Source organism: Polyodon spathula, chromosome 2 (assembly GCF_017654505.1).
Source record: "Polyodon spathula isolate WHYD16114869_AA chromosome 2, ASM1765450v1, whole genome shotgun sequence".
Taxonomy (NCBI): domain Eukaryota; kingdom Metazoa; phylum Chordata; class Actinopteri; order Acipenseriformes; family Polyodontidae; genus Polyodon; species Polyodon spathula.
The window spans coordinates 77,153,986-77,173,391 of NC_054535.1; the positions used below are offsets into that span (position 1 = coordinate 77,153,986).

Consider the following 19,406-nt stretch of genomic DNA (forward strand, 5'->3'; position numbering starts at 1 on the left):
TAATTGTGTTTCTAAATGCACCATCGCTGTGGACTTTAGTTCTACCTAGTGGTTTAGAATTAAAGCTGGAGTGAAGTAAAAACATATTCCTGTCAATTCACTTTGCCAGTAGCTTAATTCATTGGTACCACATGCTACATTTGTGCACACAGGAGACCATATACCACTTACTGTGAATTCAGTTTTATTGTTCCTTGTAGTGAACAGATCCAGAAGTGTGATTATTTTTGTAACACTTACAGCCAAACCTACTTGATCAATGTGTCTAGTCCACCCTGAATATCAAGTCTGTTTGCAACTACCCAGATTAAGCTCTTGATTTTCTTTTCTTTTCTTGGTAAAAGAAAATGTAATGATAAATTAACTCTGGTTTAAATACCTAGTAACTGCTAAAAAAAATGATTATGTTTTGACGCATTGATCATGGTAAAGAAAATGGAAATCTAGTGCACTTGTTCAGTTCACCAGCATGCTACACTGCCCGTTCTTACACAAAACACTGTGGCCTTGACGATTCCCAATTGAGAAGTATGAAATTAGTAAACAAAACATTGTGTAAAGTTGCAAGTTTTAACAATTTTAAGCACACAGAATAGTACACAACTTAAATTGCAATCTTTTTTTTTTTTTTATTGACTCCTTCCATGTTAGATACTCTTTCACATTGCAGTAAACCTCTGATTTGCAGTAAAGTAGTAATTCCAACAATTTTTTTTTTGTTGTTGTTATTATTTTTTTTTTTTACTACAAAGGCCATTTACAGAGCAAAAAAAGCAATGTTTAATTCAGGCCCAGAGAACTCTGTCTTTCTTTCATTACAAAGATGTCCATCAAATTTCTCAATGTGGTTCTTTCTGAAAGCCAGTATTTTTTTTTTTTTTTTGCAGCTTACTGCACAAGAAATTAGTGGGAAAAAAAATAAATCACCACAATTAGGCAGTCCACAAAATGCCATTTACATTTCGTCGTCATCAGACGTATCACTGCTGCTTGTTTCTGCTTCATCATTGTCAACTGTGGGTTTAAAAGTGCTGTATTTCCAGGTGCCAAATTTGAAGTCACAAGAAAGACCATTTTTTCTAAGGCCATTTTTCTGCAGCTGAAAAACAAACAAGGTTTTAGAGAATAGATTAATATGCTTATATTGTTTGGAAGAAAATACATGCAGAAGTCACAGGAAGCAAAAAACAAAAGCTTGTTCCACAGATCTGTTATAAAAGACCAAAATAACGATGTATTAGTCTACCAACTTGCCCTTATTAAAAGAAGTGGGTTAGCCAGACCTATGAGAATGGTTCCATTAGTGCCATAATACTGATACATTTCTCCTAACAAAGGCTAGTGTAATGATTTAAAATTGGTCATTTATTGTAAACTGCATAACAAAAATGCACAAGTCTATTTGATTTTGTTACTCCAGGCATTTGTTTCGAAATAGTTGGGTATAATTAGAGTTTATTTTGTTTGGAAATAATTCAAATGCAAATCTAAACCCAAGTGACTACCAATATTTTTTGAGATAGACAGACTGGACAAAAAACAAACAAACTACTAACATTTTTTAGGAATATATTGTTAATGATGTCACCATGGATAACAATGACTTGATTAGAAGTCTACAGAGCAAGGGTGCAATGAAAAGAAAAATCAAACCAATTATAAAAAGCAAAAAAAGAAAAAAACAAAAAAGAAAAACAATTCCTATTCAACACCAAAGTTTGTAACGGTTTCATTCCTTTTCATTATAAAAAAGCCAGTTAAAATGTTATGCAGCCCGTGGCAGGCACGCAGGCAATTTGTGTGGCGCATTGCACTGTAACGTATAACGAATGGAATAGACCACAAGGACCACAAGCATTTGAGTTGAGTGAAGCAAACAACCTGTGTAAAAACGATTAAAACTGTCTCATTACAAAAGAAGAGTACCAAGTGATTTCCAACTGACAATTAGTACATGTGTTAGATATATCAGTATGTCCAAAAAGGATACCATAATTGAAACTAAAATGAGGCATATGTAGCTGGATGGACTTGAATCTGCTAGTAGTGCTTTGATGCGGCTGCTTATAAGGTGTGTGATTTCGTAGGTTGCTGGTTCCAACTGGTATTGAACAACATGCATTTATATTATCCGTCCATGCAAAATTCTTCAAACATTTCTTCCCATCATTCTGCTTTTTGCATAATCTAACACTAGTACGTGCTGGTGGCGCTGCATTATATATCATGTTACTCTTTTGACGCTGGGGCAGTGAGCGAGAATCATTGAAATTATGAAGAGGCTGATCTGGAATTAACAGTTGCATCCTTACTAAATTGTATTGGGAGTAGATGGCAACCATTCTTGCAATACCTCCAGGGAATGGTATGGGTTAATTCTGCAGAGATTTGCATTCTCTAAATTGAGATTGTTTTTGGTGAAACATTAGACATGTATTCAGTCTTGAATTTAAAAGCACATGCCAAACAATGTCAGGAGACAAGGTGCAGCTTTTACTTATTATAGAATTCATGTCAAGTAAGTGATTTACAAATTAAAGCAGTCATGTGACAGATAGATAACGAGTGCACTAAATATCACTGGTGCTTCTAATTTTGGTCTAACCTCAGTACAAGCTTGACATATTAAACAAATAGATACCTGTTCACTAATGGCCTGGAATTCCCTCATCTCATCCTCTGTTAAAGGAGCATAAGTCTCATCATGTTCACTGTCTTCTTGCCACCCCATCTCTTTTAGAAGCCTGCAAAATCAGAAAGAAAAACATATTTACACAATTGTAAGCAACTTGACTTCAAATGTATTTATCTATAAGAAATTAATTACCTATTAAAACTACATTTTACTTCCTAACAGTTTGTTTCAAGTGGTATTTTTGTACAACCACCCCTTACTATTTTAGGTGGTTCTTGAAATAGTATAACACTATACCAAATAATAATAAATACAAAGACGTATTCGTCTAAAGGTGAACTGAGAGTGATTGAGAGTCAAAGGCAACGAAATACATACCTATGCTCTGCCTCAAGAGAGCTTGAGAGAACATCAGCTTGTGTGAAGGTAGCAGAGCGGATCACCGGTGCATTACCATTCACTTGAGGGATCTCATTTTCATATCTATTCAGATTCTCATCCCTACATCGATGACTATTGTTACTGTTATGCATGTTAAGTGTTTCGTCATCCTATAATAAAGGAAAACAAACTTAAAAAATACCTAAAAAAATACATGGCAGACCCACTAAAACAATGAAGGTAGTATCAGTCTTACTTTTTAAACTGCACATTTCTGACTACTTCCTAATTTTATGTAAAGAGATTTAGAAAACTTTTGTTATAATATTGCACATAATCATCAATATTGTATGTATTCCCTATGTATCAATTAACTTGTTAGGAATGTATAATTCATAATAATGTTAATTGAATACTTGTTTTATTTTTTAAATCCACAGATGCCAGAGATTTCAGTATGTACATAAACACCGCAATAATAGAAGGTCTAATGACATTTCCATCAATACCTTGAATTGATTTCTATCACCAAGATCTTCTTCATCCACCTTGTCCTGTTTGAAAGCCTTCAAAAACTCACTCTTCTTATCAGATCGTACACGTGTCAGTTTCATTAAACGAGGCTGAGTCATCTTGTCTACAGGTGATGAAGAGCTTGACCGGCTGCCCTACAAAAAAAAGTAGATAATGCAAATTGATTGAACAACAGCCAAAATAACATTCCAACAACCAGTGAGATCTTAAGTGTTTTTTCCTTATACTTCCTCTGCACTAAATCCCAGAGCAGCCTTCAGATAAAATCAGGTTTATAGGTAGTACAGTTTGAACAGCCTAAGATACAGTAATTGCCTTTGAACATGGAAAATAAAAATCATGCTTCATACTGATAAGGCTAACCGAACATGGAAAATGCATTTGACATATAGACGTTATTTAAAAAAAATAATTTTTAATTTTTAATCATACCTTTAGTGGTGGGGCAGCAGGTTTTGGGACTAACCCTTTAAAGACACTCGGACCTGTTCCGTTCTTGGTTGGCTGGTGATGGGGAGGTCCTGCAGCAGGAAATCCAGACGCTGGATCTTCTTTAGTGACCTTTTTGATAACCATCATTTTGGAAGTTCTTGATTTTGGATTCGGTGGATGTTCTACTTAAAACAGTAGATGTATACAAATAAAATAAAAAAAATAAACAAAAGGTGGCCAATCTGTGAACTGTTTTACCTCAAAGGTCATACACAGGGTTTCAAATAAGTCATCAAGATCTATATACATATATTTGTAGAATGAAGAAACCATGTAACTTAATATAAATGATGTTTACTTCCCAGTGGATCTACAACTATCCCTATTAACACACATAAAAAGATCCTGGAAAAGAATTAAGTGTTTTACAGAACATTTAGAAATAATGGAACTCGAACTCACCCCATACACCAGCAGCAACAGATTTGCCCAGGTTTTGCTCTCTTTCAGACTCAGGATTAAGGGATGGCTTGAAAAGAACATGTTTGTAGTTAGTTATTTTAAGGCTTACACAGTAAATGTATACAGTAACACTTTTAAGAACTGAGTGCTTAATGGTAGTGTATGAGTAGTTTAACAAACACTTGGAAAGTCAGTCAACTTACAAAATCCTCAGCCTCAAACTGCTTGCGTGCATCTCTTTCTTCCCTTTTCCCGTTTTCATTCCTAGTTGAGTTACTTTCACGTAGCACCTGGTTCTTTCCACTGTGGAACACACCAGCCCTGGAGCGGGAGTTTCCTCCATGGTAGCCACCACGAGAATTCACACTTTCAGAACCATTTCTTCCTCGCCAACCATTCTTTTCCTTCCTTCCAAAATTTCCTATGAGATACAAAAAAAAAAAAAAAAAAAAAAAAAAAAATATTTACTGTGCACAAATGGGTATTTTATTTTTTGGTTGCTAAAAGCAAGCTAACTTAATAGGAGCTGCACAATTTGGGTTCTCAGATTGTTTGCTGAGGACAAGAACATTGAACTACAAAGTCCAAAAACTGAAGAAACATGTTTATTTTCATGTGTTACCCTAAAACTTGAACGGCTGGGTTCACATACCGATTAGTACTGATCTTGTACTATTTTATCTAAAATAACATTAGTTAGTTAAAGATTAGGGCTAATCTAGGTATGTAAAACCAGCCATTAAATGTCCATATCTCAAAACTATAATTTTTGTTAGCTGCAATGATCTAGCTGTCCGCCCACAAAATACACCTTAAGACAAAAAGGGCCTACCTCCCCCAGTACGGCCATTAGAAGACTCTAACGCATCAGAAGAATTACGTCGTCTATGATTTACATCACTGCAGTTGTCCAGGCGCACATTTGGTTCAGGTTGCTTTTCACAGTTTAGAGACAGCTGGAAATGAAGATTACTCCAGTGAGAGGATGTAATTTTACTAAATTAAAGCAAGTCTGCAAATCACACAATAATAATAATAATAATAATAAATAATAATAATAATAATAATAATAATTTGTACTGGATTCTTTGCCCCTTAAATGGGCACTTTATTCCGAAGATAGCTGGGTAAAAGTCATCAAATTAGCCAATCTTTTGTGTTGATGACTTTACACCAAAATAAATAAACTATGGATTAGAGAAATACCTTTGCTGATGAAGGTGGAGTGGGAAAATTAAGCCAGGCTGGAGCAAAGTCATGCTGCGCCATTTAGGTCTAGGTCTTAAGAATTTTGAACAAGGCATTAACACCTCATGGCGGGTCCCTGGTCAAGAAACAGAGAGAATTGTCAGAATTATAAATCATGATAATCATCACAATTAGATAAAACAAAAAACAAAATATATACAATCATATCTGTATACTGGTACTCTACAAAACACCACTTGCGAGTCAAATAAATTAGGTTACCAATCCTTCAGTATCCAGCAGCAGTGTGTTGGTTTCAAAACTGAAGACACTAGGGTATGTTAGCCAATTGCCTTATTTTGGTCAGATAGGCCTATAATCTTTTTGTTGTTAATGCAAGTTTTAAAAATGTTTCACAAAATAAAATATTCTGACTTGCTGTAAACTTTGCAACTAATGATCATGGAAATAAAAAATAAACACACAAGTAAACAGGGGTAAAAATGAGATACCATCACCAAAAGAAATAAATTACAAATTAACAATGCAACAAGGAAACACATTAGGAGCGCAGTTTATCTTGAGATTTTGTGTACAGGGCAACAAGGTATAACTGAACTAGATTCCTTTACAACTTAACTAGAACCCTGTGAAACCAGTTATTTATACAAGCGATTTCACCATGTTCTGTTTATGAGTCGTTTCTAACCAGTTGATGACACGTTGTGATTGAGTGGGGCAGATACTAGTATCCAGTCAAGAACAGGAAAGCATCAGGTATGACTGACATCAACTTCATTTTCATTTCCTTAGCTTGAAAATCTCTGCCCTGGACACATGGTCGGCTGCTGGTAAATTGAAAATTAGTGCATTAACTAGCAAAGTCCAAGCAACCCGTTGCACAGTTAACAGGTTTCAGGTTTCAATTAAGAACCTGAATGTGCTCAAAAATAAACAATGAATAAAAGCAAGCCTAGTTATAACTATCATGCCAATATTGTAAAAAGTAATGTGGTTTCCATTTAGTCTGCCTCAAAAGGTTATTTCAAGTAATCTTTTGCAAACATATGTAAATTAACTTTTCAAACATGACAGCAAAAATAAACACTGTTAAGCGATATTACACCAAACCAAAATTAACCACTAACATACAGGAACAAATTTCACTTGTCCAGAACCCAGCTTTTACTGCTTACAACTAAATTCAACTGGAAATCTCATATTGGTCTTTATACTAGTTGTAGTAAATTGTTTGGGAGAAATTAACTATTTTTTTCTAAATATAAATATTTGGTCTAGTCATAATATTTTTTTTTATTTTTTTTGTAAAATACACCATGTATATTCGTCAAGCACAATGTACAGTAGTCTTATTTTAGTGCCGGTGTCATAAGAAATAAGTTGATCGCGCAAGCGCAGTAAAGGACACCAGTTTTCACTCATATAGAAAGTGTCAGCTTTAGTTTAGTTTTATCCACATTCTTAAAGAGACATTGCATGTTATGAATAAACGGTAAAACAAATAGTTCCTGTTTTAAAAAAATAAATGTATACAGTTCCCATTGGGTTACGATAGTCACATCAACTGGGCAATACGGTAAGCTTTTACATGACATTTTTCCTGATTCAAAATCAAATTTCCTGTTATATATCATTTAATTGCTTTGTTTAGCTCTTAAAATTGGGTACTGAAGATATTAGGCTAAATGTAGGCTATAACACGCGAATGCTGTAGAATTGAATTCCTTCATTTATAACAATTTCTACAGGAATGTTTCCTGTATTTACTAATTTTATTTATATATACAGTACTGTGCAAAAGTTTTAGGCAGGTGTGAAAAAATGCTGTAAAGTAAGAATGCTTTCAAAAATAGACATGTTAATAGATTATATTTATCAATTAACTAAATGCAAAGTAAGTGAACAGAAGAAAAATCTAAATCAAATCGATATTTGGTGTGACCACCCTTTGTCTTCAAAACAGCATCAATTCTTCTAGGTACACCTGCACAAAGTCTGGGATTTTGTAGGCATATAGTCAGGTGTATGATTAAACAATTATACCAAACAGATGCTAATGATCATCAATTCATATGTAGGTTGAAACACAATAATGAACTAAAACAGAAACAACTGTGTAGGAGGAATAAAACTCGGTGAGGAACAACCAAACTCAGCTAACAAGGTGATTGCTGAAGACAGTTTACTGTCAAAAGTCATACACCATGGCAAGACTGAGCAGAGCAACAAGACACAAGGTAGTTATACTGCATCAGCAAGGTCTCTCCAAGGCAGAAATTTCAAGGCAGACAGGGGTTTCCAGATGTGCTGTCCAAGCTCTTTTGATGAAGCACAATGAAACGGGCAATGCTGAAGACCGCAGATGCAGTGGTTGACCAAGGAAACTTACTGCAGCAGATGAAAGACACATCATGCTTACTTCCCTTCGCAATCAGATGTCCAGCAATGCCATCAGCTCAGAATTGGCAGAAAACAGTGGGACCCTGGTACACCCATCTACTGTCCAGAGAAGTCTGGTCAGAAGTGGCCTTCATGGAAGAGAAGCAACTGAGGCTGCTTAAATCCACAGAAGAACTGTGGTTAGTTCTCCAAGATGTTCGGGCCAACCTACCTGCAGAGTTCCTTCAAAAACTATGTGCAAGTGTACCTAGAAGAATTGATGCTGTTTTGAAGGAAAAGGGTGGTCACACCAAATATTGATTTGATGTAGATTTTTCTTCTGTTCACTTACTTTACTTTTTTGTTAATTGATAAATATAAACTATTAACATGTCTTTTTTTAAAGCAATCTTACTTTACAGCATTTTTTCACAACTGCCTAAAACTTTTGCACAGTACTACTATATATATATATATATATATATATATATATATATATATATATATATATATATATACACAGAGAGAGAGAGAGAGAGAGAGAGAGAGAGAGAGAGAGAGAGAGATTTACCAAGGAAAACAAGATTGTTCCCCAACAATTAAACTCTGAACATGTACAGAAACAAAAGGAATATTACACTGCAACAAAAGCTGTGCCACTACCTTAGATTCCAAAATGTGGTCCTATACTGTAGTGTATAGTCCCAGAAGACAAAACCCTACCGTACTGTAGTTTGCAAGAAACATTTCCTAGTGCGCTTTTAAAACTGACTGGTGCAATGTGGAGCAATTTGGATAATAATTCATAATACAGACTACTGTAATACTACACTTCTATTAGTGTTTTTTTTTTTAATTTTCAAATAATAATTCACTTTAAGTCAAAAGGTGCACAATTTTGAAACGTTTGAATTTAAATCAAGGGAAGTAATGTTAAAACTGTACAATGCACTTGTAAGACCTCATCTTGAATATTGTGTGCAGTTCTGGTCACCTCGCTATAAAAAAGATATTGCTGCTCTAGAAAGAGTGCAAAGAAGAGCGACCAGAATTATTCCGGGCTTAAAAGGCATGTCATATGCAGACAGGCTAAAAGAATTGAATCTGTTCAGTCTTGAACAAAGAAGACTACGTGGCGACCTAATTCAAGCATTCAAAATTCTAAAAGGTATTGACAGTGTCGACCCAAGGGACTTTTTCAGCCTGAAAAAAGAAACAAGGACCAGGGGTCACAAATGGAGTTTAGAAAAAGGGGCATTCAGAACAGAAAATAGGAGACACTTTTTTACACAGAGAATTGTGAGGGTCTGGAATCAACTCCCCAGTAATGTTGTTGAAGCTGACACCCTGGGATCCTTCAAGAAGCTGCTTGATGAGATTTTGGGATCAATAAGCTACTAACAACCAAACGAGCAAGATGGGCCGAATGGCCTCCTCTCGTTTGTAAACTTTCTTATGTTCTTATGTTCTTATGTTCTAATGCAGTACTATAGTACATGCACAAGCAACTTTCAAAACTTTTGTTAAGAACATGTTGCCACAACAGCTGACACAATAGTGCTTGGAACAAAGGAAGGGTTTATTTTATATTATATATAAGTAGAATTGCATTTTCAAAACTAATACGAGTAAGTACTTCCCTACCACACATGCAGTACTGCACATTCTAGACACAATAGTACAATAAATAGTCACCATATGCACTTGTCATCTCTGTAATTTGAAACATGATTAGTATTTGTTGATACTCCTTCATTTGCTTGATCACATCTAACTGGTTCTTTTAGCTCTCTACTGTACACAAAAGGTTAAGTAAAAATGATTCAAATGCTAGAATTTACTTTTATTTTAGGAACAGGAACATAAACAAAGACTATCGCGGCTGCTGCTATACAGTATTGCAAAGTCACTCTTGAAAGCAATAACCTTTTCTGCTTATCAAAAATGCAAAAATGTAACTGATGGGGGAATAAAAAAAAAAAAAAAAAAAAAAAAAAGGACAGCTGTATAAACACAGAAATTACACAATGTGGTTTCACTTAAAAGAATTGTGAAAAAAACTGCTGCGTTCCAACTATAAAGAGTGAAGTGTGTAGTCTGCATCATTGAATTGGCCAGAGGTTCAAACAAAGTGGCAGCAAAAGGATTTATTTTTAATGGGTAACTCCAGTAACATAAGTCAGACAAGAATCACAGAATACAGATGGGTACCAAATATTCAGTCTTCAACGCAAATGATTAGTACCAATCTTGAACTCTTTTACCTAAAGCGCAGCTACTGTGATGGGTACCACTGGATTTTGACCAATGAGTTTCCATAACACTGAGAATCTAAAGCGGCCTCCCAAACATATTTTGAGATATTGGCTGAAATTATGGCAATTACAGTACATTACGCTGTTGAAGCACCTTTTCCACTGCTATCTGCCATAGGGAATTCACATGTGTCGATGAGCAAGTTATCTCTCTACCATGGCCAACATTTAGCCTACTATCAAATTATAGTTATTCGGGTCAATGAGTTCTCAGCCTTTATTTTAACACTGTAACTCAATGTTATGTATAGTTTACATCAACAGATTAACTGTCCAAATGATGGAATAATTCTTTTTTTCAGACCTTAAATTGGGGAAGTAAACCAACCCTCTGAAAACAGTGCACTAACCAATTGGGGAAGTAAACCAACCCTCTGAAAACAGTGCACTAAGCATTATTGGTGTAGCCAGGATTTTTCAGGGGTGGATGGAGATTTTTTGATGATGGTTAATAACACTGGCAAGGATTTCCCCTGGGGTGCTGGTCATTTTTGCACATGGCTGGTATTTTTTTTTTAATCAGTAACTCACCACTGCTAACCACCCAGTAACAAGTCAAACACTTTTAATTTGATGTACTTCAATAGCACTTTAAATTATTTTATATATTTTTTAAAAGATAACTGAAGTTTAAAAATAAATAAATAAATAAAAATCAGCGGATAGAAACCACAAACCCCAATGAAATGATCGTTCTGTGACAAATCATGACACCCTGAACACAAGCACCGTTTCATACTGTAATGAAATCTGTACTCCTGCAGCATATTTTTTATTGGTTAAGTCAACTTTTCACCTTCAAAAGTTAAGTAGTCATAGTTTCAGTAAAAGTAGGATGTTTACATACAAACACATTTTGCAACCAATAAAAAACTTTTAGATTATGGCACTGATTTTCGAGGACCAGTAAATACATGCCTTACTCAAATTTCACCTTGAACCAGTGATGAGTGAAGTGACCCTGAAGTGCTGTGAATAGTTATGAGCTTTACCTGTGTCTAACACTGGCATATAGACAGTCTATAGAAACCTTATACTGTAGTAGTTTTCAATGACAGTTGTTGGGTAATAGTGGCAACAAAAAAATAGAAAATAAATAAAAAACGGTCCATTCATGTAAAACTGAAATATCATTGAAATATTTCTCAATGCATTCCACTTAAAACATCATGAAATATGTCTGCACAATTGTATTAATTAAATTGTTCAAAAATTAACTTTAATCTAATGGACTTTATGTCATGTGAATCCAATGTCTTTAATCATGTGACCTATATATGCAAAGAAATAAATGTGTCACTTACAAACTATTACACAAGGCGTTCCCGCAGGTGCACTTTCAACCCCTTTGTTCCAGTTTGTTTCTTGTTCTCTCTCAAGAAAATATTAAAATTTAAATAAATAAATCCCGAAAGTCTTCTGCCAAGTTGCTCTTGCAGATCGGGTCCTTTTGCAAACGCTGGTCACTTAATCCTCAATCAGCTTGCCATCTTCATTTAAATTATTCCAAGTTTCAGAATTAAAAAACAAAAAACAAAACAAAAAAACATATTTCCCTAAGGACCTTTAATCACCGTAACATATGATCAGACTTTTACCATGTCTATGTAGTAGTGAAGCAGCTGTGAGGGGAGTCTTCGAAAACTTTTAAACCTATAAATTCACATATGAACTGAAATTGGTCTAGGTTAGGAAAAAAAAAAAGTTGGTAAAAAAATAAATAACAATAATAAAGAAAAAAGAAAACTTGGTACCTATCTAGATATCATCCTCATGCTAGCTACAAAAACATATTTAAAAAAAGAATGACATAATAAAATAAGAAACCCAGGGAAATTTTTACTAGTCCCGTCATCTATAAATTCCCTAAATTACCACACGAGGATGGGAATCTTAAACGTGTTTACTGGTACATACTAATAATTAAAATAGACTATATTAAAGAAAAACAGACAAATGAATTTATAAATATACATATATACATATATTTTTTTTTTTATTTAAATATCACCTACGGATTCATGCTTGGTCCATGCCAAACCACCACATTTGTGAACAAGGTTAGCAGGATCACTTGTATGTACTCTAGATTAATTAATGTCTACATATCCCTGGGCTGCTTTAAAAAATATATAACTATATATGACGTTTAATGGGGTTCCCTAATCTCTTCTTGCAAAATGTCACTTCCAAAAGGACATTCGTCTTCTTTGTTTCATCGGGAATACATGAGAAAACTATTTTCCTTTTGCTGTTCCGGAGGTTGATCACATTTGTGTTTCCATAGGACTGTTCAATGATATTGACTTGCAATCAACAGTTCTTCACCTGTAAGAAAACACCACACAATATGTAAATTAAAGAGTATAGTCAACACAGGAAGAATACACTGTGTTGCAAACATATTTTAAAAGCATTACTTTTGACCAGACTGCATTACCTACAGTATGCACACGACTAGAATCACATTAGCAGCCCTTTATTTATGTATTTGTTTTTGTATATGAAACATGTTTCAAAGCATTTTAAACTTAAAGTACATTACGCCTTTATAACATGATTATCAAAAACATCTACACGAATAAGATACACACTGTAGCAGTGGACATCATTTACAAGTTATTTTTGTAATAACTCGTTTCAGACACACTACATAGTTGGTCGCTATGGACCACGGTACATACACTTTGGCAGGCAGGCAGGGTTTACTGCTAAGTACATTAAAAAAGGACATCTTAAAAAAGTAAGATAATTTGCACTTCACTTACCTAGGATGAGACCGTTGCTTTTGTATTCACCAAGACTAGTGTAAATACCGACACTGCGACTTATTTACTGTCCCTATAACAACTGATTAGCTGCCGAGAATTTGCCTCTTCCTTGGCTTCTGCGAAACCCGATACTGTTGGCTATTTTTTCCCGTTCTTATTGGACGCATACAATCTTTCGTTTAAGACACGGACTGTTTTTGATATTCCGGTAAAAAAATCGTGCTACCTATTTTGTTTAATGTGTTCATTATTTTTTTTTCTCCTTTTTCTTTTTAATTTTTGCCGCTTTTGCCTGTCTCCTTCCCAAAATGGCGCCTAAGCTATCCGCAATGCTCAGCGAGAATCTCGTGCTGTTGGACGTGAACTGCTCTTCGTCCCACAACAACATAGGGAGTCAGGTACACACTGTTTTGTGTATTTTTTAGGTTTATATATATATATATATAAAAGCATGGGCGTTAAACACTTGCCAGCTTTGAGTGTTTATTTAGAAAGCGCAAATCACATAAAACATGTTTTGCCTTAGTGTCCTATCTATTTAATATGATAACTTTCAATATGATTCTTTACAACTTAGTCTTCCTGTGTGACATTGTGTATGTTCGCTGCACATTCATCTCAGGAGCTCCTGATGTGATCACAGGCAGCCACTGCGTGTTCATCTCAGGAGCTGCTGACTCGCCGTGAACCTGCTTTGACAAAATCAGCTGAGCCTGTGTAGACTGGAAAAAGATCGGTCTGCACATGCGCAAAATGAGCAGGGGACATTGATTTCCATGGGGCACCAAATTCATTACTACACCGGTCTAGTGACCATTGTGGTTATTCGATAAAAAACAACCTTATTATATTAATTACTTCATTGCAATCCCTACAAGCAGAGAGTTCTGAAGATCCATGTTCTTTTACTATCTGGTATTCGTCTTCAACAGGAAGAACAAGAACAGGATAAAGAGTTCCCCACCTGCAGGGGAACAGGTTAATGGTTACACTCTGGGGCAGTTCCAACTGAACTTAGAAAGATTGCAGCACTGGATGCAATTGCTGTCAGCAAAAGAAGGCAGTCTTGACAACAAAGCATGGTTCAGTAGCTGGCAGACTCTTTATTTGCAGCAACAGGTTCACAGCAAGTAATACAGCTCACAGCACACGATTCTCCACTGTGAATCACAACACACCTCTTTTATCCTCCCTCAGACTCAAACACAGAAAACACAAAGTTACAGTTATATGAAGCTCGACCAATCAACTAACGACCACTGACCTTTAACTAACAACAATGTAACAGGCTATAACATTCCTCAACCAATCAGAGTTCTGTACAGCCGCACAGGATTCATTTGAACAGTGACTCCCGTGTAGACTGCCTTATCTGGCGCCAAGTCCCAGTACCCTGTCACATGGTGCAAGCAATCAAGTCCCACAAGTTAATAGTTCCAGGATGATATACAGCCACAGACAAAGCCGGTCCGCCATGCACCCTCCACTACATACCCCCCTCCCCTTAGTTCTTCTCATCGCTGAGGAGACAAACAAAGTCCTAGAGGCAGCGAGGTGGATGTCTGTTGCATTGTGGCCGACAAAAAAGGGTCAGCAGAACGCACCCCTCCCAGTATGGGGCAAGCCAGTCCCGATGGATCATCACCTTCCGATCCCTGGGTGGCAACTGCACCCGACAGGTCACCTCCCCAAGTCGTTCCAGGACACGGCAAGGTCCACCTAAGCACTGTCCAGCTTGGGGCAGCATCTACATTTACACAAACTCCCCAGCCAACAAGTACCATCCCCTCACCCGAAAGTCATAGTACCACTTTTGGTGGCCGCTTGTAGACTGCAACTGGCCGTGGGCAAAGAAATGCACAGTGTCCAGGCAATCTTGAAAGCAATCTTTCGTACTTAGGCCCTTCGGGTATCCTCTGCAGCATCCAGTGGCCTTCCAAACAGTAACTCAGCCGGGCTTCTGTTCTCCCGGCCAAGCAGGTGTGCAGCATATTAAGGTTGGCGTCTTGTGTGCGGAGAGTTCGGGCACAAAGTGGTATGCTGCCCCCTCCAAGAGGAAGAGGAGGAACTGCCTGCCCAAAGGCTGGAGGAGACAACTGCCTGCCCCAAAACGAAAGAAGGGGAGGGGAGGTTGTTCCTGGAGGTGAGGAAAGGAGCTGGTGCCATCTCCAGTGACAGAGAGAGAGGTGCTGCCTGCCCAAGTGCCAGAGAGGGAGGAGCCACTGCCAAAGGAGCCAAAGGAGCCAAAGGAGGAGGAGTCGGTGTCTACCCAAGATCCAAAAGGGGAGGAGTCTCTGCCATCTCCAGTGCCTTCAGAGCTGAAAGGTGAGGAGCTTCCCCCGGCTCTAGAGTCAGCAGGGCAACCGCCAGGCCAACCTCAGCAGCCGGTACACCGTCTGCTGAGGGGAGCATGACGAAAGCCACCCACACGTCCCCGTCCAAAGTGTGCAGCGTTGCTGCCAATATCACTGCCAGGATTATCACTTCCAGAGTTCCTGAGATGCTGCCAGCATTGCCACTGCCGCAGTGCCCAGCGTTGCCACCGCCAGAGGGCGCAACATTGCCCTATCTGTAAGGGAGACTCGACAGGGCAATAGTCATTTGGGATTTGGGGGTAAAAGGGGGTAAATGGCCACCCCCTCACAAGCCAAGGGGTTATAATAGGGGTTAGAGGCACCCCTTTTTCAAGGCCCAGGAACCCCCCCCCAGACGAAATAGGATGTGTGGGGACCACCTCCACCACAACCCCGACAAACCCACACACAAGAATCCAGAGGGAAAAAACGGACAAGGGGGATGGAAGTTAGTCTTTTAAGGAGCAAGGTGGCCAAATGCAACCATGTGTGCGTTGCACAAGGGGGGAGGGATGTGGCTGCTGTAAGTAGCAATTACAGGTGTGGCCATTATCTTTGTTTGTTGGAGGAGTGTTTGTGCTGTGAGTTTTGTATAGTTTTGCTTCGTGGTAGTGAAGGCTAATGTCCAGCCTAAGTGTGTTGTTCTTTTGTTTAAACCTTTTATTTTGGCCCTCGTACCATGTTTTGTTTGTTCCTGTTCATTTTTATGTTTAATAAATGAGCACATGCATGGTTAGATCAAGAATCGGAGATAGTGGCGGAAGTACTGCTGGAAGGCTTTTTCTTCTGGTTTGAAGTACCATAGGAGCTGCACTTGGACCAAAGGTGCAACTTTGAGTCCCGGGTCTTTGCCGTCGCCTGGGGATACATAAGACCTGCACCACTCTGCTGCACCCCCAGAGCGACGGGCTGGTGGAGCAGGTTAACTATACTCTCTCCGTCCAGCTGGCTATTGTCATCACTAGCCACCAGAAAGACTGGGATGTACAACTGCCCCATGTCCTGTTAGCCTGCTGTACTGCCGTGCAGGAGTCGACTATTGTTATTATTGTTGTTGTTGTTGTTATTATTTATATCTCTGCAGACACCCTTGCTCAGGACAACATACAGTTGTATACAAAAAAAATACAAATAACCCCTATTGTAACCCCTGGGCTTCTGTGAGGGGGTACCCATTAACCTCTTTTCTAATCTCTAATCCCAAGTGACTTTTGCCCTGTGCACCCTCTGTTGGTAGCAACGCTGGGCACTCCAGAAGTGGCAATGCTGGCAGCAGCGCAGGAACTCTGGCAGTGGCAACGCTGGCAGTGGCAATGCTGCCCGCGGCGCAGGGCACTCCAGCAGTGGTGACACTGGCACTGGCGAAGTTGGCAGCAACGCTGGAAGTGGCGCGGGGCATTCCAGAAGTGGCTGTGGCAGCAGCGTGGACGCTGAGCCCTCTGGACTTTTGCCGTCTTCCCCTCAGCAGCAGATGTAGTGGCTGCTGAGGCTGGCCCGGTGGTTGACCTGCTGACTCTAGATATAGAGAAGCTCCTCCCGTTCTGGCTCTGAAGACACTGGCGATATCAGAGACTCCTCCCCTTTTGGCACTGGAGACGGCAGTGGCTCCTCCCACTCTGGTACTTGGGCAGGCAGCACCTCCCTTTTTTATTTTTTTTAAACTGCAGTCCTGCTCTGGGTCACAAGGGACACTATCTCTCTTTCGACACCACATGTGTCAGGGTAGCACCACAGCCCAGACTGTCTACCGGCAGGAATTAGACCCAGAGACAGAAAGCTGCAGTTTTAGCACGCATGGGCATGTTTATTAAACACAAAAGGTACAGGGTTGTAGTAAAGGTTTTTTTTCATCATTAAAACTTTTGCATCTTTATGTATATTATAATATTTGGGAATTTGAAAGTGAGTTTGTTAAGACTTGCTATGAAAAAAAAATTATAAACATGATTCATATGGAGAGTGATATTTTCTCCACAAGTTTGTCCTTACTGTTGCAATTTAACAGTTACACTTTGATTAGTAAAAGGTGGCTTCATGTGATTGTTTGTGTAAATTGATTCAAAGCTCTGGAATTTGCAGGAAATAAGCGAGACTGTAAAATGTTTGTTCCATATGTTTCCTGTAATCAGCTGTTTTCTGGGGTTTTCCAGAGGATGTTTAAGGGGCTAGACGGTGGTGACATTTGCATTTGCTGGTTGTTCTTTCCAATTACAAATTTAACACCTAACATAGTGAAAATCTAATAACTCAAGCAAGACGACTCTTCTTTTAATATAGTATTACATTTTGAAAACCCTCATTAAAATTAACTAATTCCTCAGAAGTTCCATGTAATCTTGTTAGTTTTCCAGACTTTTCTTTTTTCTCTGTTTTTCCAATTTATCCAGAGCCGTGCCTCCACACAATATATGTAATGACCCTGTATTGTGCAGATAAAAAATCTTAATGTCACAGTTTCTTATAAAATAGGTTTTCTACTGAAAAATATTGTTTAAGAGTGCAATGGGCAACATTCAAAAAAATAACACACAAGTTACTGCAGACCTTTCTAAGGGGGTTCTAACCAAGTTTTTAAAGTCCATTTTTATTACCTGCTATTTTCTTACATCTTATTAAGCTGCATTTTGACTCTGATTCCGATACTTTTAATAAGTTCTAGAAAATGCCATTTTCAATTGAATAATCAATACAATTGTAAAACTGTAAATATGACTTACAGACGGTTAGACAGACAGGCAAACAGACAACATACACCATACACCCAAACGCCATACACTCCCAGAGTATGGTACACTTACGTTTGTGCTAAAGAAGGTTCTTAGCAAGTTTCTTTACAATTACACAAGGGGATCTCAAGGTTTAAGTGTGGCATACAAACAGAAATCAGACAGACTGACAACTAAATTTGTAAGTGTGAGATACAGTTGGTCCGATTCCATACCCCAGATTGTTCATTTCAAACTGTGTCCTCTGGTCCTGGTCTTTGTGCTGAGCTTAAAGTATTGGCTAGGGTTAACTTGATCAGCTTCTTTTAAAGATTTTAATAACTTCACAAAAGCTGTGCATTTTTATTCAACGTCACATAACGTATATTAAGCAATGTTGTTATCTAGAAGAATTTATTGTCATGCTGTAAAGGCAAGTTGAAGACCTAAAGCTAGGTGAAGTGCCTTGAATGGCAGACTCATAAGTGTCAGGTAAAATCAGGTAGGAGTGCTGGTAATCTCATACAGGCTCTGTATCTAGAGAGGTGCACTTTCACATGGTGTGCCACATTAATAAAATATTTGGTGTTACAATATTGTAGCGGATTACGGCAGCTGAAGAAATAATGAGGAGTCAGCATGTAAAATAAACAACTTTTATTCACAATACAAACAGGTCAGGAATCAACGACACACTACAAACCGAGCCAGGCCACCACTCTCCTATATACAGATCAGGCCGACCTGGTTTGGGACAATCAGGCATGAAATAATAAACAAAGGAATACATTTATGTAAATTAGGCACAGAAAACACACTAATACAGATTAAGATATAACACAACCAATGGGAACTAACACACTCAATCCACAGTCCAGGGGCCACGTCCCCCTGCTCCTGCTGCAGCTGCTGCCTCTGACTGCGTTGCCCTGCCCTGAACAGTGCTGCTACCCCTCCGTTACAATACATTCATCTCTGACATACCATTATGGAAAACATCCATCAGGTGCTCTAGGGTTAATTTTTGTTTTATTGTTTACTTAATTTATTTGCATTCATTCTGAGTGGGTGTTTTCACATGAGTTTAGGAGTTGGTCATCAGGTCTAGTTTTTCTGCCACAAAAACTTAGACTACAAACATCCAAACAAAGTGTCTTTTTCGAAATAAGTGCTGTACCACTTTGACTCGAGTTTCATTTTGCTGCTGGTGGCAATACAGGGCAGTGTTA

The 19,406-nt window shown here is 38.0% G+C and overlaps 1 protein-coding gene across 1 annotated transcript; it reads right to left on the minus strand.

Moving 5' to 3' along the window:
• Nucleotides 1-206: 206 nt before the first annotated feature.
• Nucleotides 207-13,803, minus strand: LOC121300891 (vasculin-like). Its single transcript, XM_041229862.1, has 11 exons — nucleotides 13,116-13,803; nucleotides 11,652-12,675; nucleotides 5,651-5,768; nucleotides 5,277-5,400; nucleotides 4,648-4,865; nucleotides 4,445-4,511; nucleotides 3,983-4,164; nucleotides 3,526-3,684; nucleotides 3,014-3,186; nucleotides 2,642-2,744; nucleotides 207-1,099 (listed from the first exon to the last, which is right to left on the minus strand). Exons 3-11 carry the CDS (start codon nucleotides 5,711-5,713, stop codon nucleotides 956-958), a joined length of 1,233 nt encoding a protein of 410 aa, XP_041085796.1. The 5' UTR covers nucleotides 5,714-5,768; nucleotides 11,652-12,675; nucleotides 13,116-13,803; the 3' UTR covers nucleotides 207-955.
• Between the last annotated feature and the right edge of the window lie 5,603 nt (nucleotides 13,804-19,406).